The sequence below is a fragment of the Cydia pomonella genome, chromosome 17 (assembly GCF_033807575.1).
Source record: "Cydia pomonella isolate Wapato2018A chromosome 17, ilCydPomo1, whole genome shotgun sequence".
In the NCBI taxonomy this organism is placed as follows: Eukaryota; Metazoa; Arthropoda; class Insecta; order Lepidoptera; family Tortricidae; genus Cydia; species Cydia pomonella.
Window position 1 is genome coordinate 10,869,454 of NC_084719.1, and position 25,651 is coordinate 10,895,104.

The window sequence follows — 25,651 nt, forward strand, 5'->3', positions numbered from 1 at the left end:
CAATCAACACTGTTGTTAAATATAATTACTAAGTCAGGCGCTATAATTTATTACTAAGGATTTGACAGCATGGACAGAGACTCCCCAGAGGTCATTCGTTTTTTTGACATTAACCGAATTAAACGCCTTTACTACATCGGAGGTACAAACACGTTCAAAATGAAAATCTCCACAACACTCTGGAGCGTTATCTTTTAATAGAGTAACAGCGGATGAGGGTGATGAATTTAAATCCTTAGTTGTGAAAACTGGTACGTCAGTGAAAAAATTTTCAAATTCTGTAGCTACTTCTAAATTGGAATCTATAATTTTGTTATCAATATTTAGTTTAAAATCATTCACTCTGTGTTTCGAGCGACCAGTCTCCACATTGATTACTTTCCAGGTTGCTTTAATAATGTTGGGACTATTTTTTGTTCTTTGACTTAGATAATTTCGCTTAGCTATATGACAATCTATTTTAAACTTTTTCGAATATTGCTTGACATCAAAACATTTCATCCAACAACAACACATTTCATCAAAACATCTCGCACGAGTGTTTCCATGACTAATTATATATTTACAGTTACATACAATGCTTTATCTACACACATATTATAAGCACTCTATTATGTGTTCAAGAAGCGCATGTTACTATCGCCATTGCGCCATTTCATCACACACTCAATAAAACGTCATCTACACTGATGAAGTAAAATCAAATTCCTTAATTTTTCAGAGATGTTCGTTTGAATGTCGATATTAAATCGATATCGATGTTATGATGATGCAATAAAAACATTTAAGACTACAGATTTTGTTTTAACAAAGCAGTTTGTTGTTATGATAGCCGTAATTTGCGTGTTTTTGAACGCATCATTGAGGGTTTATGATAGGTATGTGTGTAACGTTAGTCGCATTATAAAATATTTATAACACTAGATTTTTATTATTTTTTATATAATTTTAGGTGTATGCGAAACGCCATTACAAGCCATTTCAATGCTGGCAGTTATTCCGGTGGTAAAGTACCCTAGCTATTCTAATTAATTAACTGTACCTACTTACTTAAAGTCTTTCCAATCTTCTTGCCTCCGGAAAACATATTGTGTTTTGTTTTCACACGGGAGCGGTATAGTTAAGTATTTATGAGAAACCGTGCCACGTGTGTATACAATACGTGTGTGGAATAAAAAAAATGATGTAGACTTAGGGCCTATTTCGCAATGTCCAAATCCTGAATAAGCTTGCCACTTATCTGACGAATAAAATCATCGTGTTCGTTTCACAATCTTGAAATAAGCTTAACTGGTAGCATGCAGTGCTAAGTTTTGCATGAATTTTTATCTAGCAGTTAATTTATTTGTTACTAATTAGCTGTCTAATACTTTTGACATTGTGAAACAGACCCTTACAATAATAAAATCAAAAAGTTGAGTTCTGGCACTCATGGTGAAGTCATTAAAACTGTATTATTTTAAAGCTGCCAACAAAGTAGAAAAAAAAATGATTTGTCTAAATGAAGATTGAGAATACAATGGAATGGGCGACCTTTTCTAAGGACTCTGGGCGGCTTTAGGATAACACAGTGCCCATACAGTGCAGTTTTACTGAATTATTGTAATAGCGAAGGATAATTATTATTGGCAGCTTTGATGCGGAAATCAACATTAATAAAAAAAAAATTGAGACACAAATAGAATATACCTACACCTACCTAGGAATTTTACCAGCATTTTACTTATTAGTGCAATAAATAATATTTTACTTAAGTACTATATTTCACAAGTCCTGTTGTACTAACATCACTGACATTATGAGTAAGGTACATACTGCTAACCGTAAAGCCGGTTGGTATGGCTTTGAAACTTATTTGCAGATACGTAAGGTTCACAGTTGCTTAAGTTTTTCTTATTAAAACATTGTTTTGAAAACAATGAAAATTCTTTAACAAGAGACGGCAAAGGAACCTCCTCGTTCAGATCAACCGTTGCCGTGATATCAAACAAAAAGTCAGAAGTTTGAAAGCTACGGTGTTTAAAAAAAAGAAAATTCGTTAGGAGCTTTAGGGATTAGGCCTTTATTCATGAGTTTTAATGATTATAAAAGCGATTGCTTAAAATTTTGCTTTATAAATTGTATTATAAATTACAACTTAAAGGTTGAAAATAATAATAGCATACATCTAAACTAAATCCTTTTCAAACATTTTGTGATCGCGTCCAAAGAGCCTCATTAAAAGTCCCCTAAGCAGGATCGATTGAAATTATCAGTATAAGTTACGTATATTTATTGTCTTTTCTATAACGGAATAATGGTGTTTCGGACACTTGGGAGGCGTGCGTGGAGCACGATGCCAACACGTACCTTTTGACACTAAAATGAAATGTAAGAGCTATACCAAGCGGATGCTGCCCATGCCCGAATCATGAGACGCACGGGCAGCACCGAGGGTTTAAGGACTATTGTGAGTTGATGAAATCTAAAATGAATTGGGCTATTGGGTAAAAGCGATGGACTAAGTATACTGGGCTATGGAATAAAAAACCGGACGCCTACCTAATCAATTGTTGTACAATTTTATTTCCGGCAGACGGTGACTCGCCCCCACAAGATGGGCCCCCACAAAAAAGCGACATCCAGTATGGCTCAAGGGCAACGTCGGTGTGAGGGCTGAGGGTAGAGGTGTCGCTGGACTTTAGTGACTTATATTAAACTTATTAACTTATTAGCTTTTACTGTAAATCGCTTAAGAGGTCTATTAATGGAGTGAAAGAGTTGTGTGACGTGGCTGATGTGGTCGCTTTACAGGAACGAGCCTATAACGCATTGCGCGTTCAATATAATAACATCTTGAGGATGTTGTTGCGACTGCCGAAGCACTTCAGCGCATCCGGCATGCTTGCTGAGGCGCGAGTAGATGACTTTTTTGCCATTAGACGAAAAAGAATCGCCTCCATGCTAAGACGGGTGCGCGGCAGCAGAAACAGTCTTCTCAGGGTGTTGGCCGAGCGCCTCGACTGCCCGGTTATAAAGTTTTGGGTGGAGGTGGCAACTGGGAAAGCGAAATAGAGTATGGCAACCTGCGCCCCTCCTCTTCACACATCTTAGTTTTTAGTTATATATTCTTATTTTAATTTTTCTCTTAGTACCTAATTAACATAGTTTTAAGTTTATACTAATAGTCGGCATGGATCAGTGATCTGAAATAAACGGTTTTTATTTATTTATTATTATTAGTTAGCCTATTATATCCCACTGCTGGACAAAGGCCTCCCTCTCTTTCTTCTATGCATCTCTGTTACAAGCTTTTATTTAACTTGCAATGTAACTATGTATATACATGTAAATCTTGCAAGATAAATTTGAGCCACTTTCCGGTCTCCGCTATAGCTGATAATTTGCATACATATGTAAGTTGGGTGACCATCGAGCTGATCTGATGATGGAGACAGGGGGTAGGCATAGGATCTCTGTAATAAGACAACGCAAACAAATTGTGTTTGGGGTTTATAGAATGGTCTGGATGATTAGTTGCCAGTGGAAATAAAAGTACAGTCAGCGATAAAACCTTGTACCGAAAATGTTTTTTTTTTTTCAAAAATGTATTAATGATAATATTAGGCTAAACTTTCCGAAAGAAGTCAAGGTCATACCACCATCTCATTCGGGGTCTGCCGTTTAAGTAGGTATCTTATTTGTTGTTGTCAATTATAAGTTTTAGGTGACATGTTACCTACTTATAACTATTTAGACTTTCTGACTTATTAGAAGTTAGAATGCAGCCTATGTTACTTGAGCCATAAACATTTACGGATTACTAACCTTTATCAAAGTTGACTAAATCTATGGTGTAACACACTTAAAATACACGGTGTAACATGAGGAAACCGAAAATTTTTAACAGTGTATTCTTGATCACATTTAGAGATTAAAATGTCCTATAAACTTTTCTGAATTTCGCCGAGTCTCAGAGTTAAGGCCAATTAAAAAAAAAAACATCTTATTGCAACTTGGTGCAAAACGCCTTTTGATGGCGATAATGCCATTATGGGGCGTAGTCTAAATGTTCTTATTTATAGGTGTCAAAAAGTGACAAGTAACCTTTGCAAAACCTAGGTTTTACAAAAAAATTACGTAAAATTCATTTTCAGTGCCAGTTATACCAAAACCTTAACTTTTTATGTACAAATGCATAAAAAAAAATGTTTTTTTGGCTAAATTTACTTAATCTTATATATAACATTTGTTCCTTTTTTTGGCCTCAGAAGTGCGTGGTTAAAATCTTTCGGGTTCCTCGTGTTACACCTTGTCCCCTCTAGCTTTGCCGTTGTCCAGTACAAACAAAATAAAACTGCGTAACTCATAACAAACTTAACGTAAAACTTGTTAAACAAATAAAAAATATACAGTAGCAGCTTTTTCGTAACACAACTGACATTTTCCTGCAAGGGGAGATAAAGCATCCGAAACGCTATTTTCGGTTCCAATCCCGTCCTGAATACTGAGTGGCTAATATTAAGCCGTCATAAAAGTCGTCTTTAACAGAGCATCGTAAACTCACCGGGAAATGCTAAGCATTTCAACATTGTATTTGGTTGTTTGTAATTGGGGATGTCTTCTTTTATAACCTATTATTTTAACGGTGTTTTTTCGTCTCAGTTTTCATTGCGAGGTGTATTATGTATGTCATAGTCAGTGTCTCGACTCTTGGTGTGATTTGACGTATTGTATAATTCATATATTTAAATATTTGCCTATTTTCAATTATACTCATTACAACCTTAATACTATTTGATAGTGACATACATACATATATTAAGACTCTCCACATTTTCATGAAAATTAATCCTAAATCCATGAATATGATAATCAAAGCTTATTTGATAAAAATACACGTTTAAATTTTTTTTATTAAGTTCATTGGTGGCTACATGCGTGACGTAAATTTTAGGTAAGTACGTAATCAACAAGAAAACAAACTTTGACAAAAGCACTATTTATTTTATACAATATAGTAAGATATTACTTACATCGTAAAAACAATTTTTACACGAGTCTTACTTCTCAAACTGTATTAAAAGTCAAGAATATAACAGTGACATTCTGATAGTACATAAATGGATAGTCCGATATAGGCACTTACTAGCGTTTTCTGCATTTCATCCATTAGAAAGCGATCGATGTGACATCAAAGACCGGGCACATTTCACGCGCGGCTGAACGCCTGCAGACCTATACTTAACTTGCTATAATCGTATGTAGTACGAATTCAAAAGTGGAAAGAACTTATAAATGTGGCTGTGCTTCATTTCATTAAAATATTAATCCTTGAGTTGTCCCGGCATTTTGCCAAGGCTCATGGGAGCCCAGGCTCCCCAGGGTCAATTGGCATAGGCACTAGTGTTGACGATGCCAACCCAGAGGGTTAACTAGGCCTTGGCATTATTGGGATTAGTCCTTTTTTTTTTTTTTTTCTTCCTTCACCGGAAAGTTACTGGTAAATATCAAATGACATTTCATACATAAGTAATAAAAACTCATTGATACGATCCGGGGTTTAAACCCGCCACCACCAGATTACGAGTCGCAAGCTCTTACCGCTAACGCAGTGGCTTACGTGAGCGAATAACTCGCGATGCGACGCGGCGCGGCGCGGCGGCCCAACGGCATTCGCGTTCACAACGAGATCGCCCAAGTAGGACACTTCCATAGGTATCAAAGGATTGAATTCACCCGCGCCTAGCCACGCCGCTTCGCGTTCGCGAGTTATTCGCTCACGTAAGGCACTGCGTTAGCGGTAAGAGCTTGCAACTCGTAATCTGCCACCAGCCTTATCGGTATAGTTAATTAATTTGTCCTGACATGTCAAACGTATTATAACAACGTGGTCGAGAGAAAACTACCTCTAATTTTCAGCTAAAATATATTCGTTAGGTTGATGATGACTTTTAAAGTTACAGGGTATCTGAGAACAAGTAATACTTTCATTATTAAAATTATTTAATAAAATCATTTGAAAAATCGATGACTTGACGAGCATGAGTAAAAATTAATTGATTTTAAATTGGGTTTGGTTTTCAATGCAATAATCTGTAATAAACAGCGAGCTGCAAGATTGTTTGGATCACTGTGGACATTATGAATGAATTCATTCATAAAGTGCCCATGTAATTTTGCGGCTGGGCACATTCGAATTAAAAACTTTCATAAAACATTTAGATTTTTAGAATTATATAACACGTCATTAGTGCGTAAAGAGTAAAACAAAAATACGTTACATTAATAATTCACTTGGTGCAAACGAAATCTCGGAAAACATTATTAATGAGATTCCGTAGAAACTCTAAGAACTGTTTTATTTTTTCGTATATTTAACTTTCGTAATTTTATTTTGTTTATACAACATTCCGCCCTCCTCATTATTTTTCCGGACTAAATTACATGATGGGAATCGTGATGCTTATTGCTATTGACGCAATACAATATTTTACATTAGATACACTGAACTGTTTAAAAGCAGTCATGAAATTAGTTTAAAATATGAATAATATATGAATTTTAAATCTGTGCGTGATTTATTTGCTGGCAGGGTAAATATTTATGTAATTTATGTATGTATCTTTATGTATTTAAGTAGTTTATAATTAATTCAAGTGTATTAGGACTCTAATTCATTCAATAACAATTTCTTTAGTTTTAAATGCACCGCCTACAATCTTTTCTACTTTGCCCTAAGGTTGACTGGTAGAGAATACCTCATGGCATTAAGTTCGCCTTTTGTACAATAAGTTTTTCTTTTGTGCAATCAAGTTTAAGTAAATTAATTCATTAAAATTTTAATTTGCCAAACGACAGTTCAAAAGTGCCACAAGAAATCTGGATATCGGTTTTGTCGTTTAGATAATTATAAGGAAATATAAAAATAGCGATAGCATTTCTCTCTACACAATAAGGCAATTTATTTTTCTATCTAATTTTGTATCTCCTGCCTTTTAAGCGCTGTCAAGCTTGTTGCTTTCATGTTATCATCAAAGTATGAGTCAATTTTGTAAACCTCCTTAAAAATAGATTTATTCTGTTTTACCATTTAATTTAACCGTGATATTTTTAAAAATCTAAGCATAAAGTATAGGTAACGTATTATTTAATTTTACGCGTGACGTTTAAAAAGTGCGACGAATCGATTGAGGATATAAAACCAAACAGGACAGGTGAAATTGTATTTTGTCCCTTAATTTTTTAGATATAAATTTAAATTAACCATGTAGTTTCCCTATTTTACAGGTATTTACGGTAACTATTTTGATTAAAACTGCCAAAACATTTTTCGCTCACCTAACCTGATTTTTAAATGTTATAATCTTATTTACAAACAAAAGAACTGAAATATTACTCTATCTAGGTAATTTTAATTGTTTTCAGAATGTCTTGAGTTAATATCAGTCATTTCCTGTTGCAATCAGAAAAAATAAATAAAAGAGGTTTGTAAAGACATAATGAAAGAACGCTCTTAATTAATAATGTTTATTCAAGAATGAGTCACATATTTTATTATTACTTAGAAATCGCTTGTTATTTGAAATCGATAACCCTTGAGTCGATATTTAATTTATAATTAATCACTGAATCATTCACAAAACCCGAGCTATACAGGGGGCCAAGCCAAGATAATTTATGGAAATTATAGTTTCGTTTACTGCAAGCAACTGTCACCTTAGCTAGGTCCACAGATGAATCTCTTAAACTGCAACAGTTGAGTCTGGTCAAATATTGAATGTAGCTCAAGTATGTTGTTAGCATTTAAGGAGTTCTTCGTTGTTTTCATCAAGTACCGCATCAACACTATTCGAGAAGCACCGGGGCTCTGGTCCCACTTCACAATGTAAAAAACGAAAATCTAGTGACATCAGGCCTAGGTATACAAGAACCTTATAGGTACACTTTGCAAGTGCAAACTCTCTCTGGTTCCTTGCAAAAAAATTAAAATTTTATTACTACCGCCGACGACGAGCAGAAGGACTGCAAATTATTTCACACTCTTATTGATAATACTTAAATTACAAAATTTACGCTGATAGATTTTTTAAAATTCAACTTCTATTTCAAAATTTCATAACTGCTAGTTATTTTCTCTAAACAACCAAAAAAATCAATGACGACGTCATTTTCCTGAGATTGATTAAGATTGTTACTTTCCTGCTTGGGGCGTGTATATATTCCCGGACCAATTTACTTTAATTAATTATTTCTTCTAGACTTTTACTTAAATTGCCTTACGTATCATTCAAATTATAATTCGAAGCTGTTTCTTATGTGAGAGTTATTTTTGAAAATGCAGTAAGTCAGACAGATTTGTCTTGCGTATAACGCATGGTCATATTCATTACAGTTCATGAGCAATTTCAGAAAAAAATTCACCATTTTCATTTTCCATTTACTTTTTTTCTAAAAACCATCAACTTTATTACTCTATTCAAAATCACGAGATTATCAATTTAAAAGGGAACAAAGAGTGTCCAAAAAATATTGTCACTTTTGTGACGCATACATTTCGTATGGACCGTCAGACAGTCACAAAACTAATACCCAAAATTTGTATGAAAAAATGGGGTAATTTTTTTTCATTATTTTAATTAATAAATTTTAAAAAAATAGCCCAAGAGTTGATAGTTTTTTGAAAACACATACGCGTGGGTGTTTTTGAAACTGTACTTTGGCTATTGAATCATGCATACCTACCTTTTTGTTCTTACAGGTTGAATTGTTATCCGTATTTCCAGTATTGGCATCAGACAAGAACTTCAAAGTATAAATAATCGGTAAATAATTAAAATAAATAAATAAATATCATAGGACATTATCACACTAATTGACTAAGTCCCACGGTAAGCTCAATAAGGCTTGTGTTGTAGACAACGATATATATTATATATACCTATGTATAAATACTTAAATACATAGAAAACATCCATGCCATGACTCACGGACCGATTCGAAGAATGAGATATGATAACGATAAGTTCTGGTTTAGATATTGTTTGTATGTCGTATAATTGTCAGAAGCAGCTCGATCCGGGTAACCAATGTCACTTTGACGTTAAAAATATCGTAGATAGATCTTATTGGGATCATAGTGAAATCGAAATAAACGTCAATTTTAACATGCCGTTTAGTTATCGATCTTTTAAAGATCCAAAACGAAGAAGAAGAGACGTGTCTTAATCATTCTTCGAATCGGGCCGTCAGGAACAAATATCCATGCTCATCACACGGACAAATGCCCTTACCATGATTTGAACCCGGGACCATCGGCTTCATAGGCAGGGTCACTACCCTGTAGGTTAGACAGGTCGTCAAATAAACAGGGCATTCAAATTTCAAATTCACAAGGAAATTGGTTTCACTGAAGATATATTCAAAGCCTACAAAGTTTCCCGCGTCATGCCACAATATGAATACCTATAGGTGCTTACCTGCTCGTAAACGTCAAGACGTGAAAAGGGTTCGCAGCAGGCGTTTTTGTTTGCCAATAGAATACAGGTCACGGGTAAACACACATAGGTTTAGTTGAGATAGTACATGCGTATTGTCGCTGCTACGAACACAATTTGATGATGATTGAAAACTTAAAGATGGTAGGTGCATGTGTTGGTGTAAAGTTTGTATGTTTCTAGGTATACTTATGGCGTTGCATATACATCGACAATAGTACATTGTGCAACGAGTGGGGTAAGTGAAATTTGGAAGCGAGGGTGCTAATTCCCGACAGCCGAAGGTCGCTTGCAAATATACATATATATATAGGTATAGGTAGGATATATATATATTCTTCATCTTTATATAATGCTATATATATAATTAGTACTGCGGAGATACTATGTATACTGCGTCTAGACTTAGATAGCTTAAATGTGATCCGGGAGAGGTGGTGAATCCTGCCGTCATAAGTTCTTACTAGTACGGAGGAATCATTTCCTACTCTTACGAACAACATGCTGAAAAGTTAAAATTGTATTAAAAGGAAATAATTTGTGAAAAAAATAGTCAAATTAGGGAAACTACTTATATTTTTAAAGAGGGCGGTACATCCACAAAATACAAGCATAGAGGGACGTGCGGAGAGTGCAACAGCTAATATCAACTGCTTTTAAAACTTGCTCTAGTGCGGTTAACTATCAGGACTGCCCCCGCGCATCCCGCTCTCCCCGGACGTCCCCTAGCTTTAACAAACGTAAAACTGGTATTTAAAACTTGAATCTAATTGCGTCGCTCACAATTTGAAATTGAATTAAAGTCCCGAGCTTGCAATATTCTTACCCCCGGATTTACACACAAAGTTTTTCATCTCACTTGTGTAGAAAAAACCTAACTTTAAACGGAATTTTTCTTAAATACAATTGACATTTCTTGACAGGTGAGGCATCGAAGGCACAGGCCTATTCGGGACTAAGACACGATTGAAAATTATTTTAAACGGCTATTAAGTTTTAATATTTTGAACAATAAACAAATATTTAATTATTAATGGCAGTATTTTTAAAGTAAAACTCATTTACGCTAGGGGCAAGTGTTGTACCTGTAGACGATTGTACACTGCAGTTTGGACACTGCCGGTATTAAAAGAACAACAGAACATAGAGTTGTACCGAGAATATTGAAATGCTAAGAAGCCAAGGGTGAATTAAGTGTTTTAGAAGAAATATTTTGTTTAACCTATATAAGTAGTCGATTTTATGTCCTTAGGTATAGTCACGTCCATAGGTAGGTTATCGACGTCCATAGGTAAACACATGTGATGTGCCTGTGGACAAAAACTGCGTTTTTTTTTTTAAAGCTTATATCTCTTGTTCCCACGTAGCTAACATAACCTTCAAGAAAAGAGCGTATTCCCATCTTAAAGGCCTGCAACGCACTTACAACCCCTCTGGTGTTGCAGGTGTCCATGGGCGACGGTAATCGCTTGGCAATTATAGTTCAAATATCCCTAGGCAGTTATAGTTTTTTTTTTTTTTACAATCCAAACTCCCGCGTGAATTATGTGTATAGGCCTTTGTCCGTCAGTACACCTGCATGAAATAAGATTTTTTTCGAGCAAGTGTGATGAAAAACAGGTTTGCTAAATAGGTTAGTGCTTAGCTGAATTAGCGGTGCATTGGATCATACATAGTTAGTAAAAAATATATCACGTGTGGCAAGTCTATCTTTTCGCCGTTTGTTCATTTCAGTCATAATAATATGAATATGGTGATCAGTAATCGAATATTTTTTCCTAATATCGCTTCCTTCACACCAACAACCATTGACATGGAGGTATTTCCCGCCCAGGCGTCTGTACGTTCATTCATTGCCGTCGCGTCCTTGATGTCTAGCCACCAAGCCGGCCAGACGGCGCCAGGATGGCAGACGATCAAAATAAATGCCGGGGGCGGTAGTCGGGATTGTTTTTTGATGAAGTTAGCCTACTTAGAGAAGTACTGGAGCAGCGGGAGGTTTTATTATTTATTTATTTATTATTATTTATACCTCGAATAATACAAGCGTGCAATCATTGCAAGCAGAAGCAAACAAGAAGCGTAACGTAGGAATAACAAAGAATGAGCAAGTAAACTCCGCCTGCGACCCTCCGCTAGAATTCTTATATCAGCGCTTCACTAATAAGATTAGGCTAATGTCTTCATAACATGACCGTTACAAGTTCATGATTATCGTCTATCTTTTATCTAAAAGCCAGGTTCAACGATTTATGGGCTTTGCCTTTCAAACTACGGAAATATTCAGTTATAAGAATCTCAAAAATGTGGCATCTTAACCTGTCATCGAGTTTTTGAATTGAATGTATGCTTATTTTCTCTTTCTCATATGGAAAAAAATGTTTATAGATAAACAAAAACAATGGCTATCGAGGTCAAGTAATTATTTTTAATTAAATAAAAAAAGTATTACTTTCCTTATTTGCGAAAAGATAACGTGCTAGTCAATCAGTCAATCCGTTAAGAGTCCTTATTCCTACAGACGAGCGTATTTTGTAAAATGCTTCCTTTTTCATTCAAGATTACGACGTAACTATTAGTATTTATTCAAAAACTGGTAACGTACTTAAATAATCGTTTCCTAAACTAGCGGCTCCAACAGTTCAAATTTTCGTTTTCTCTTTTAAACCTCTTTTTTAATGAGTTTTTTTGGGAGTCTTTTCCAAATTTTGCAGTGAGATGTGGCGTTTCGGTTCTCAATTTTGCTGTAAACAAGAATCATTTGGTACATGAATGACTACAATTTGATTCAACATATCTCGTACGAGGGGCTGGAATGATGAACAATCGAAGATTCATTTGAAAAAACTGATAAAATACCTTCCGAGTTTTCTTCATTTTTTTGGCGAAAACAGGGTTTTATTATATTTTTTTTCCGCAAATGGTACGCATATTTTGCTTTAAAAATAATATTATAGCAAACTGTAACTTTATGTTAACCTATAAAAAAAAAATCATAACTATGGGACCTACATTGCCGTAAATTTATATTTTTTTAAAACACGTATAAATCCCGCAGCATTGACGCCACGCTCTCATTCTGCGCGGAGCGCGCTTAGAGGACGGACCTGTGCTCGATTGTAAGGCATTCGTTACGTTCGTAATCAGCTACGGAGTTCCGAGAAGTGCTATATACTGCGATTAGAAAATCTTAATAAAAGTTCATTTTTTACACTATGCTTAACAACAGACTCTCGCTTATCGATGGATTTTCAGTGGTCCTTTTTTTTATACTACGTCGGTGGCAAACAAGCTTACGGCCCGCCTGATGGTAAGCAGTATCCGTAGCCTATGTATGCCTGCAACTCCAGAGGAGTTACATGCGCGTTGCCGACCCTAACCCCCTCCCGACCCTCGTTGAGCTCTGGCAACCTTACTCACCGGCAGGAACACAACACTATGAGTGGGGTCTAGTGTTATTTGGCGGCGATATTCTGAAAAACGCATTTTTACTTGAAATTACGTTAGGGTTTGCATTATTATTTTTGACCCGGATGAAGTCAAAGTTCTCATGATGGAGTCAGGAGTTGGTCACCAGAACTCCTAATCTACTCATTATAATCCCATCGTGTTTGGGCTCAAAAGATTTGCCCTGACGAACACCATCGATCTAGATGAGGTCCAGGGTCTCATGATGGAGTCAGGAGTTGGTCACCAGGACTCTTAATCTACTTATCATAACTCCATCGTGTTTGGGCTCAATAGATTTGCCCTGACGAGCACCATCAAAAGTCCAGGGTCTCATGATGGAGTAAGGAGTTGGTCACTAGAACTCCTAATCTACTCATTATAATTCCATCGTGGTTGGGCTCAAAAGATTTGCCCTGACGAGCACCATAGATCTAGATGAGGTCCAGGGTCTCATGATGGAGTCAGGAGTTGGTCACCAGAACTCCTAAACTACTCATCATAACCTCATCGTGTTTGGGCTCAATAGATTTGCCGTGACGAGCACCATCAATCTAAATAAAGTCCAGGGTCTCATGATGGAGTCAGGAGTTGGTCACTAGAACTCCTAATCTACTCATTATAATTCCATCGTGTTTGGGCTCAAAAGATTTGCCTTGACGAGCACCATCGATCTAGATGAGGTCCGGGGTCTCATGCTGGAGTCAGGAGTTGGTCACCAGAACTCCTAATCTACTCATCATAACTCTATCGTGTTTGGGCTCAAAAGATTTGCCCTGACGAGCACCATCGATCTAGATGAGGTCCGGGGTCTCATGCTGGAGTCAGGAGTTGGTCACCAGAACTCCTAATCTACTCATCATAACTCCATCGTGTTTGGGCTCAAAAGATTTGCCCTGACGAACACCATCGACCTAGATGAGGTCCAGGGTCTCATGATGGAGTCAGGAGTTGGTCACCAGAACTCCTAATCTACTCATTATAATTACATCGTGTTTGGGCTCAATAGATTTGCCCTGACGAGCACCATCAATCTAGATAAAGTCCAGGGTCTCATGATGGAGTCAGGAGTTGGTCACTAGAACTCCTAATCTACTCATTATAATTCCATCGTGTTTGGGCTCAAAAGATTTGCCCTGACGAACACCATCGATCTAGATGAGGTCCAGGGTCACATGACGGAGTCAGGAGTTGGTCACCAGAACTCCCCAGAACTCCTAATCTACTCATCATAACTCCATCGTGTTTGGGCTCAAAAGATTTGCCCTGACGAACACCATCGACCTAGATGAGGTCCAGGGTCTCATGATGGAGTCAGGAGTTGGTCACCAGAACTCCTAATCTACTCATTATAATTACATCGTGTTTGGGCTCAATAGATTTGCCCTGACGAGCACCATCAATCTAGATAAAGTCCAGGGTCTCATGATGGAGTCAGGAGTTGGTCACTAGAACTCCTAATCTACTCATTATAATTCCATCGTGTTTGGGCTCAAAAGATTTGCCCTGACGAGCACCATCGATCTAGATGAGGTCTGGGGTCTCATGCTGGAGTCAGGAGTTGGTCACCAGAACTCCTAATCTACTCATCATAACTCCATCGTGTTTGGGCTCAAAAGATTTGCCCTGACGAACACCATCGACCTAGATGAGGTCCAGGGTCTCATGATGGAGTCAGGAGTTGGTCACCAGAACTCCCAATCTACTCATTATAATTACATCGTGTTTGGGCTCAAAAGATTTCGATAGATCGAAGATAGGTCGATGGTGCTCGTCAGGGCAAATCTATGGAGCCCAAACACGATGGAATTATAATGAGTAGATTAGGAGTTCTAGTGACCGACTCCTGACTCCATCATGAGACCGCGGACTTCAACTAGATTAATAGTGCTTGTCGGGGTAAATCTATTGAGCCCAAACACGATGGATCTGTAATGAGTAGATTAGGAGTTCTAGTACCAACTCCTGACTCCATCATGAGACCCTGGACCTCATCTAGATTGATGGTGCTCGTCAGGGCAACTCTATTGAGCCCAAACACGATGGAGTTATGATGAGTAGATTAGGAATTATTGGTGACCAACTCCTGACTCCATCATAAGACCCTGAACCTCATTTAGATCGATGGTACTCGTCAGGGCAAATCTATTGAGCCCAAACACGATGGAATTATAATGAGTACATTAGGAGTTCTGGTGACCAACTCCTGACTCCATCATGAGACCCTGGACTTCATTTAGATCGATGGTACTCGTCAGGGTAAATCTATTGAGCCCAAACACGATGGAATTATAATTAGTAGATTAGGAGTTCTAGTGATCAACTCCTGACTCCATCATGAGACCCTGAACTTCATCTAGATTGATGGTGCTCATCAGGGCAAATCTATTGAGCCCAAACACGATGGAGTTATGATGAGTAGATTAGGAGTTCTGGGGAGTTCTGGTGACCAACTCCTGACTCCGTCATGTGACCCTGGACCTCATCTAGATCGATGGTGTTCGTCAGGGCAAATCTTTTGAGCCCAAACACGATGGAATTATAATGAATAGATTAGGAGTTCAGAGGGCCTACCGCGAACCACGTTCGACAAGTTACCTCCCTATCACACTTACGTACGAATTTACAAGTGCGACAGAGAGGCAACACGTCGAACGTGGTTCGCGGTAGGCCTCCTGGTGACCAACTCCTGACTCCATCATGAGAACCTGGATGGACTTCATTCGGGTCAAAAATAATAATACAAACCCTAACGTGATTTCAAATAAAACTGAAACTCTATAGCACTAATGTGCGCAAACGATTGGCATCTTGACTAGGCAGCATGGGTGCGTAGCTACCATGCCAAACGTTTACGATACGACAAGGAAACACTATCTGTCTCTCTATCGCACTAATATGTGCAATCGATTGGCTTCTTGGCTAGGTATCATGGCTGCGTAGCCAACATGCCAATCGTTTATGATACGACAACGAAACAATACTGTCTCTCTATAGCACTAACATGCGCAAACGATTGTCATGTTGGCTAGGCGCCATGGGTGCATAGCCAACATGACAATCTTTTACGTCACGACAACGAAACACTATCTGTCTCTCTATCGCACTAATATACTTTATTTATACCTGCAGTTATTTACTAACTTTTTCATTTTCCATTGGTGTGAAAGAGACAGAATAAAGAGCAAGGGTTATAGTACACTCTGTAGTCTGTACACTTAGTAGTAGTGTACATAAAAAAAAAACTACTGTGCATATAAAATAAAATAAAGTGTGCCCATATGATATCATATAACACTAAAATTAATGTTGCTTGACATTATATTGAAAACTATCAAGATTATTCTAGTCTGCATTGAAACGCGCGTCGCGTTGCCAGCGCTCGCGTACCGAGCGCCAACGCCATCTATCGAGCGTTATTTCGTGAAATCGGAGAACGCTCCAAGGAATAAGGGCTCTTAAACTTACTTGCGTAATTTTACATGCAATTAATGTTCCCACCACAAAAATAAATACAACAACTCACCACCAAAAGTACACAACTCGACACGTGTTTCGCCTCCCTACGAGGCATCCTGCCCACAAGCCCAGAACAAATTCTCCTTCAAGCGCATGTTGCGCAAGCATCTGTTTGACAAGGTTCAAAGGTCGTCCTCATGATGTTTCACAATGGGTATATATTTATATATGTATGTATTTATATTTATGTATCATATTATTTATGTACGTATAATTTTATATAATTTTGTGATATTTTTTTTTGTCATTTTACTCTGTATTCTGACCCTGCACCAATTAGGATCTTTCGGTTTGGCTCATGGTTGATTGGTAGAGAATGCCTTCTGGCATTAAGTCCGCCATTTGTACTCTTCATGTATTGTGCAATAAAGTTTAAATAAAAAATAAATAAATCCTCAGGAGATGCTGGAGATGTTGACGGTCTGACGTCCGACAACTGAATGACATGAAGGTTGGAAACCTTCACAGTCTTTTTGAAGATAACTGGCAGCAGTTATAGATTTGAATTCAGAATTATCGCCTTGCTAAATGAATAAAGATCTGCAGACGGCCATTCCGAAGATGGCAACCATCTAGAGTAGTTGAAATTGTAATCTTGCACAAATAAGAAAATATAATAATATATATTATATCAGAAATCCACGTCCTCGTTATATTCCCCACCACACATAGACCGTATCAAGCACCACCTAACAGTACCTAATTCTTTGTCTAAATTAATCAAAAAAGATGCACTAAGAAAAAATCTATAACAAATCAAAAATAAACGTTTAAAATTCATATCTGTGTAGCTAACTACATTTTTATATTACATAGTTACATATATTACCCAATATGACAATATATGTTACTATGTAATATCAAAATGTAGTTAGGTATACCAGTTGGGTAGGTAATGGTTGGGCGACCGCTATTTACTCGTCTCCGAGACAAAAGTGTAAAGTGAGCGATATTGTTTTTTTTTAGGCTTAAGAGATTTTATGCTATCGATTTTATGATATTGATGTAGACACAAAACAAGACAGTTGAGGGAATAAGTAACTACTCGTTTTTTACACTAGAATGCCCTTGACCATTTTCATCATCTTGGTGATTTCATGTGACAATTTCAACATTTGTCACCTTGACAATGTCCCACGTTATGCCAAATTCCACCTCAATATAAAATAAGCTTGCCGCCTACATGATGGTACTGTAGTCTATGATAGTTTAAAGGGGGCTACATGCGCAATTTGTTGCAGCAGTATTATATTGATTCCAACTTGTTATTCCATGTATATAGCCCCACAGCAGCTTCTAAACTGATCCATTCTAAACCGAACTATGATATATTTGTTGTTCAGGAAGAAATATAGTTCAGAGATAGAAAGTCTAACAGGAAACTGGTAATTCCTTAGCAAGTTCCTACAAAACTCTTCATACTTTTTCGACTCTATTTTAAAATGTAAAATATTCATGAATGATTCCATTTGACCCATCCTGCATTCATTATTTTCCGGGACGTCGAACAGTTAAAACGAGTTTATTCAAATTTTATCAAAACCAAGTAACAAGCAGAAAAAAGTCTACTGGCTTCCAGGAGTTGTAAACCTCAATTTAGGTTACGCCGTTGTTGACTCTTATAATTGTTTTAACAAGGTTTTTATCTACTCTTAGATCGCAGAGCCTTATTATTCCGATAAACGAAAAATATTTACTTACCTAAGAATTTAAGAAGTCAATGCACCTACCTACCTAAGATTACACATTGACTAATGTTTATTGCAAGCATACATTTGATACTAAACACAAGTAGCAAGTATTACTTACCCGTATTGATCTTACTTAAATTACCCAGACTCAGACCCAATAATATGAACGTCCAATATGTATATTCATTTGGATTTAAGTAAAGCGTGCGTAGGCGTTAATAAGCTAGATGGTAGCATTTATTACTTCAATTAAATGAAAGCAGTCTTTTACGCTTTTAATGACTCTATAAACACTCACGCTATTAGCATATGCTATTATTAGATCAAATTATCCCATTTCAGTACTAGATCATGTCTTGAAAACGACGTAATATTTGACGGCCTGATTTTAATTGCAGTCGTGCTAAATTGTGTCTTCTATTAAAGTATTTAAGTGTAGAAGTTAAAATTAATTACAGAGATATACAAAAAACGAAGTTTATTCATAAATGATTCAATAACGACGACTTTTTGGATTAAACCAGTGATCTTACATTAAAACTCGCTGTTCCGCCCAGGCCACTCCGATGAGATGCGAAATATGATAATGATGTTTAGGTTGGAATCGTAGTCTCTTTCTGTAGCATGATTCTTTTCAAAGAGGCTGAAATCGTTATTTTCCCTTGAAACCAGCGGTAAGACTTTTATAGCGCCTCATCTAGTTTTGCATGTAAGGTCCTTGGTACTTGTATTAGTTTTCATTAGCGCTAACATGCCAAGAAAATTTATTTATAAGCAGGGCCCGTACTTTTCATGCCGTTGACGCAAAAATGACGTAATTTAACATACAGGGAGTTTTTTTACAACACTACAAATTTAAATAACTTAATTATTGACGGGTAGAAAAATAAATAATTGTAACGTCAATAAAAGCTTGTTACGCTGTTAAAAATCAAAAATATGTATTATTTAACAAAATAAATAATAGATTATATTTATTTGAGTGACAATAAGATGAAAGTCAGTTAGACGTTTCTGTACTGATTGACAAGTATATGTATCAGTTAGCTAAAGAGATTGACAAATGATTAAGTATTACGAAAATACCAATTGGAATCAACTCTATGTAGCGTGACGTAATTTTTCTGTCAACGGCATGAAATGTACGGGCTCTGTTTATAAGAGTGTCACGGACTGTGATACTGTCGTCAAATAAGTATTAGGATTGTCATTATAAAGATTAGATTGGATATGGATACCTGTTATTCGACTGACCGGGCTCACTCAAGTACTAGCAGCTCCAAATGCGTCAAAGCACGTCACAGGTATATAAATATCAAACTTTACATATCCGGATATAACATCACAAACCCATATTCTCCGCAAGTAATAAGAGCCGCAGCCTCAAGTGAAAATGTTTCATAACACACAAATATTGTATATTACGAAAAAACGTTGAATTCGGCGAGTATTCTACGCTAGTCCACGAAACAGTGAAAAATAAATTTCTGCCATTTTATCCAAGCCCAACTCATTAGCGCATACCTACTGAGAGCTGCTACTAATGAGCTTCCATGGTTCATGAATAGGGCAGAATAAAGCCTAACCTCGGAGTATAAGGCCTTGAACTTGAAAAAAGGCATAAAGCTTCAACTCGATTTTGCTAGGGCAGCCAGGTGGTTAGGTCGACTTGCAAACAGAAGTTCATGAGTTCAAATTTGTGCCTTTCTTTTAAAAATAATGCACGACATTATCATCATCTACTAAATGTTACTTGGTATTATAGAACAAATGCAGAAAAGCGTAAAAAAAATTGAACTTGTAGTCCTAATCACCATATTCTGATTTTTTTCTTGTAGTATAACTGCCATGTGTTTGAAAGCTAAATACTTCAATCATTATCATAAAACCATTTAAAAATGTGATCAAATTAATATATTTAACAAAAACTATTACATTCTTAATTACTCTAAAAAAACATTCATAAAATATAACTTTCTCATCTCAAACCATTGACCCGAAAAAGTTTCCGAACACTAAAATTATGAGCATTACTCTTGATAACCTAAAAATAGGGTTATTCGTTCCTTACTAGGACATAAAATTGGCAAGGCCACCAGTCAGACGGCGCCACGGTGGCACAGTTGAGCTCCTTGCCAAGATTCTGGGATCTTTTCCTTTTTGTTGACCGCAATATTTCTTCATATAGTGGGTTTACATCCACGATTGAGTGCTGTAAGGATTTTATTTACAAGCTTAACCCGGTTACCAAACAAGCCTGTTTTAGGAATAAATTTATAAAGTTGTATAGATAGAGGACCTTTCGCAATCAGATTGGAAAATTCGCAATAAAGTTAAGTTGGCGACTAATGTTGGCGAAGGTGGAAAATCTTAAAAGTGGACCCTACCCAACTCTAAATAAAAATCGTTCGTCAAGTGATGTAGTTCATAAGGACATTGATTAGCGATGATCACGAAAGTTGTATCTGACTGCCAATTCCCGTTGTCGTAAAAATATGTCTTGTTTTGATATCGCGTGGGCACCTCCATGAGCCTTTAGTAGATTGCAATCGATATAAATTGCGATGGTGTTTCTCCTCACAGGGGTCTCGCTGCTTATGTAATTATGTATATAAATGTTAAAATTGATTTATGTAATTTGAACAAAAGTAACTAAATGTAACTGTAAAAACCGGGCAAGGGCGAGTCAGACTCGCGCGAAGGGTTCCGTACCATTATTTATAAAAACGGCAAAAAAATATGTTAGTTGTAATGGGAGCCCCCCTTAAATATTTATTTTATTCTGTTTTTAGTATTTGTTGTTATAGCGGCAACAGAAATACATCATCTGTGAAAATTTCAACCGTAGCTATCACGGCGTTTCAATCTATTATTCTCGTAACAGGGTGTAAACAGACCGTAGTCCCCGAAGCACCCATTGCAGATCGCCTGGATTGAGCTACCCCCAATAAACTAGCGTAGTAAACTTACCGAAAGGCGGTTCAAACCGGCAGTCAAGCAGCAGAGCGTGGCCCGTGGGCCCCGTGGTGCCCACAACGGCCCCGCCACGCATCATCAACTGGGCTTCGAGCTCCACCCAGCGACCGCCGCACTCCTGCTAAACAAAAAAATTCCTTATTTCATTTTACTGCAACTAGGTATATTTGTAAAATCGTAAGAGTATTTCAATTGACATCTACATTAATGATCACCCAGCTGCAAAAGTGCATACCCCTTTTATGGATAGAATTCATTCATAAACTCACTTTTGCAGCTCGCTGTGCGTGTCAGGCTCCCCAAATCATAAAAAACCTGTAGACCCTGTAGTCAAAAATTTTGGTGACTAACCTTTTTAGTGAGTATTAGCAACGATAGTGTTTTAAATAATTGAAAGAAAACCTTTCAATTTTATTCGACCCATATAATCGGCTATACTATTATAATAAAATGGTTTGAGAGATGCCTGATGAATTGATGACACGACTCAATTGTCGAGTCAAAATAAAATGAAAACAATGTCAAACTGCTAAAGCAGAATCGGCCTAAACAACTTGGGATGTAATGTAGTTAACCAAAAAACAGTCCTTAAAGAGCCAGTAAGTTAATTTTCTTTGTATGTAAGGAAATCAATAGTAAGTGATATCCATTATCATACTTTTTTCATTACACTTGCTCGTAAACGGTGTTATTGTATGCCAGAATACTGAGACGCCCATGGGCATATTGGGCAGAATGTTTTTTATCTACACACATATCATAAATCCTCTATGATGTCTTCAAAATCCGTAAATAATGACCAACATTACGATAAACTGTTTTGTTACAAGAACTTTCTTATCTGTGTTAATGTTGTAATTGCTTCAAAACTATAGTGAGATTATTCTAACATCACATATTTGACACATGACAGCACCCATATAATGTAAATGATTGTGTATGATCCATTCACATAATTAAAAACAAAACCACGCAATTATAATATGTCTTTCGTTACCACTTAAACTACACTCACTTTTTGAATGTAATTATGCTTATAGTTATTTTTTTCGCATCGTATATCTGAAGTATTTAACAATAATAAATCACTGCACAAACGTTTACGTCCTAAGGGTCTTTTTTTTTAAAACCAGCGTTGTGGTCAAATCATTTTTTTCGATTCGGGTAACATATTCGTAAGTTAAAGATAATCAATAAAATCAATATATTTATAACCTACAGAAAATACAAAAATAAGGTATTACAACTAAGAAAACATTAACTTAAACAAATACTTTTAAAAATCCATTATAATAATAGATCTTTACCGTACGATTTGCAAAAAATATGTCGATTTCTGAGCGAATCAAATTTGACGTCAAAATCATTCGTTTGTCAAATGTCAAATGCGCAGTCTGTCGAAGTTTCTCCGCCTTACTGTGCGCATATTCCGTTTCTATTCGTATTTTTCACCTGGCTTTATTTTTATGATTCTTCTCTTTCACATCTGGTTACCTTGGCTCGTATTTTTGGACTTTGACTTTGCTTGTATTTGAATTTAGTTGACTTTGGACCTAAAATGCTTGATTTTGCTAATACTAAGTAGTCACTAGCAGTATAATTTGCATGTATGACTGCTGTGCAGGTTCCTAATATTGATTTTTTATAAAGGTAATCGATTCGATCTCACAAATCGTAACTGTAATCGATCCGATTGCTGGATTTGATATATTATGTTGTCTTAGCCACATCACTTCAAACATCAAATGTCATGTGTCAAATATGTGATGTTAGAATAATCTCACTATACATCGAAATCGATTTGGTTATGCATTCAAATTTGGAACATCTCTGAAAAAAAAAAGCGATTCGTTCTGACCTCTATTCTAAAATCAGTTGAGATGCCTTTTTGTTCGAAATTAAATGTCAATTGCATACAATTTTGACAAATCTCGCATGTTAGTTTGTATCGAATGATACGGAAATAGGCCCCCGACTATAACGAACTATAGCAAAAGTTTCGTGTAAAACGAGCGATAAAAATATTTCTGTGGCGCCACCACATATCCGTGAGTTCCCCAAGAGAGCAACGTTGACTGTAATTTGGGATAGTGAATATATCATAGAAAGTTTATAATATGTGTGTAGATAAAATAGTGTATGTAACTGTACTTAATTAGGCATTAAAACACTCGTGTGATAGGAACACTCGAGGATTTGAACCCGCGACCTCCGGATTGAAAGTCGAACGTCATATCCACTCGGCCACCACCGCTTTTACTCTTTATGTTTTTATAAATATTTAATTTGATTCATTTAATAGCCGTTTAAAATGGATACAATGGATGTGCCTTCGATGCCTAACCTGTAAAAAAATTACAATATGGCGGACGAATTCTCGAAATGTAACCATATTTAGGAATTAGTTCGCTTAAAATTTATTTTTTCCTCACAAGCGTGATGAAAAACATTGAGTGTGTGACGGGCGGTACAAGAATTAAGAACTCGTATTTATTAGGCCCTCGCCTTCGGCTTCGGGATTAAAATAAACACTTGTTCGTCAATTCTTGTTTAACGCCCTTAATACACTTTGTTCTATTATAAACGCAATTTAGGTATGTAAAGTTCAGAATTAATTCTCAGGTGATAATAAAGGTTATAAATATCTCTAAATGATCGATAGACGACGATGGTCGCCGATAAGTGCTACATTGTGTGACTTAATTAAGGCCAATCTTTCCTTGATAACTTACACAAAGTAGAACCACCCCGAGTTTATGCTATGGCAATTATGCTTACAAAGTCAACTGCCATTTACTACTACTACTTAATCAGAAAAAAACATTAGTTACATCGATAGCGATTTCGACGTTCGATAGCTAATATGTGTTTGAAGTTTTGTATTGTATGTAGTAAAAAAACTTGAAACCATACAACTCGACATCACAACAACTTGCTATAGTACTACAACAAATTATATCTGTGTCTAGTTATAATACAAGATGAAAAAAACTAACTCCAAGTTCGTATCCATTTTTATATCCTATACTATAGTGTTTTCGATTCCCAAAGCTTGTTAACGAAGAAAAATAGAAAGGCGAACTAATATTTTTCACGTGTAGTCTTCAAGTTTTGTTCGATTTTAAAGATATGGTTAAATATTTCCAAAGAAACGTCAAGTTAACTAAAACGGTTGAAAACAGGAAAACAATCCTGACATTTATGAGAGTAATGTTAAAATAATAGAAAAGGTAAACTGAACAATCATGGTACATTAGATCTCCAAACAAACGTGGGAGGAAACTCGATGCGTGGGCATACGTATCCTTGCCAGGAGCCTTTTGTGATATGAACTTTGGTTACCAAACGATGCAGTATGCATATTATATAGCAAGCAAAGTTTAAATAACATGTTCTTTATATTAGAGTATATTATCAAAGTATTAAAAAAAACAAGCTTATTTTTTGTAAATATATTAAGAAGAAGTAGTAAATGAAAATCGTTACCGTTACCGAAAATTACAAGAAATATATATGTATGTACACTAACGTAGGTACCTAAGTAAAACGCTAAGTATGGTCATTTTGATATCCTTTACTGCCTTATATTTTAAGCATTAATGTATTCAATATTTAAAGTAGTTTTAATTAAAAGTACCAAAAGGTATTTTTTCTTCCTTCATTTTCTCTCCAGTACGGATATGATGGTCGTTCTTGTCTACGTGACAGCATGATAAAAAGGCGTGCGTCACTTTCAATTCTGCGGTGTTAAAAAGTGGCGGTTATTTTCTCACGTGGATAAAGCCATCCATAATAAACCTGCTCATATTTTGGTACAAAACCTTAAAAATTTGAGGTCATTACAATTTTGGTTAGTTATGGTTTCTCAATTATACAAAGTTCAGGCGCCGTTGTAGCGCAACACAATGACCGGTTGTATTCTGGATCAAGTGTTTGCCCAGACTTTGCAGCAGTTGCTCTATTTACGCCTAGTTAAAACAATGGTTAATATATCTTAATTTAATTTATAAAACAAAACTTACTATTTGTTTATGAAGCTGGTTGGTTGTTTGGAGGAAGGTGGAAGTATAAATTGGGACACAATTTAAGATTAATGTAAGGAAAACCGGCATCGCCATATAAATTTTTTGGTAGGGAAGACACAACTCTTCCTTTATGACGATAAGGGAAGAGTTTTGTTCCTTCCTCTCTACTGAACTACTGAATTAGAAGCGACAAAAGAGCTTGTAGACGGTCTTACCTGATAGACATTCTTCTCCGGATTGAACTCGTTATTTAACATCTTACAGTCGGTACAATACATCGGACAAGGACGCAAAATAAAAGATCCGACCTTTCAGGCTGTCGATATGATGCAAATCTTAGAATGATACCAGCGCAAGACATTTAGTTCAACGATCCTTGGGCAAGGTATATAACGCTGATTGAATAACAAGATCCGATAAAGTCCCGTTTTAGTTTACATAATTAGTGACGATCTTGTTAGTTTAAATAAATAAATAATATCTGATAATACTCAAAACTTAGGGGAAATGTTGTTAC

General features: G+C 36.3%; 1 protein-coding gene across 2 annotated transcripts in view; it reads right to left on the reverse strand.

Annotated features, from left to right (window-relative positions):
* Positions 1 to 25,651, reverse strand: part of LOC133526958 (protein unc-13 homolog B) — a 330,171-nt gene that overhangs the window by 249,186 nt on the left and 55,334 nt on the right. The window contains exon 5 of one of the 2 annotated variants that reach the window (XM_061863822.1): positions 21,104 to 21,227. In XM_061863822.1, coding sequence (XP_061719806.1) covers positions 21,104 to 21,227 — 124 coding nt within the window. Of the gene's footprint in view, positions 1 to 21,103; positions 21,231 to 25,651 lie in introns of both variants that reach the window. The other variant, XM_061863821.1, reaches the window with a different exon arrangement.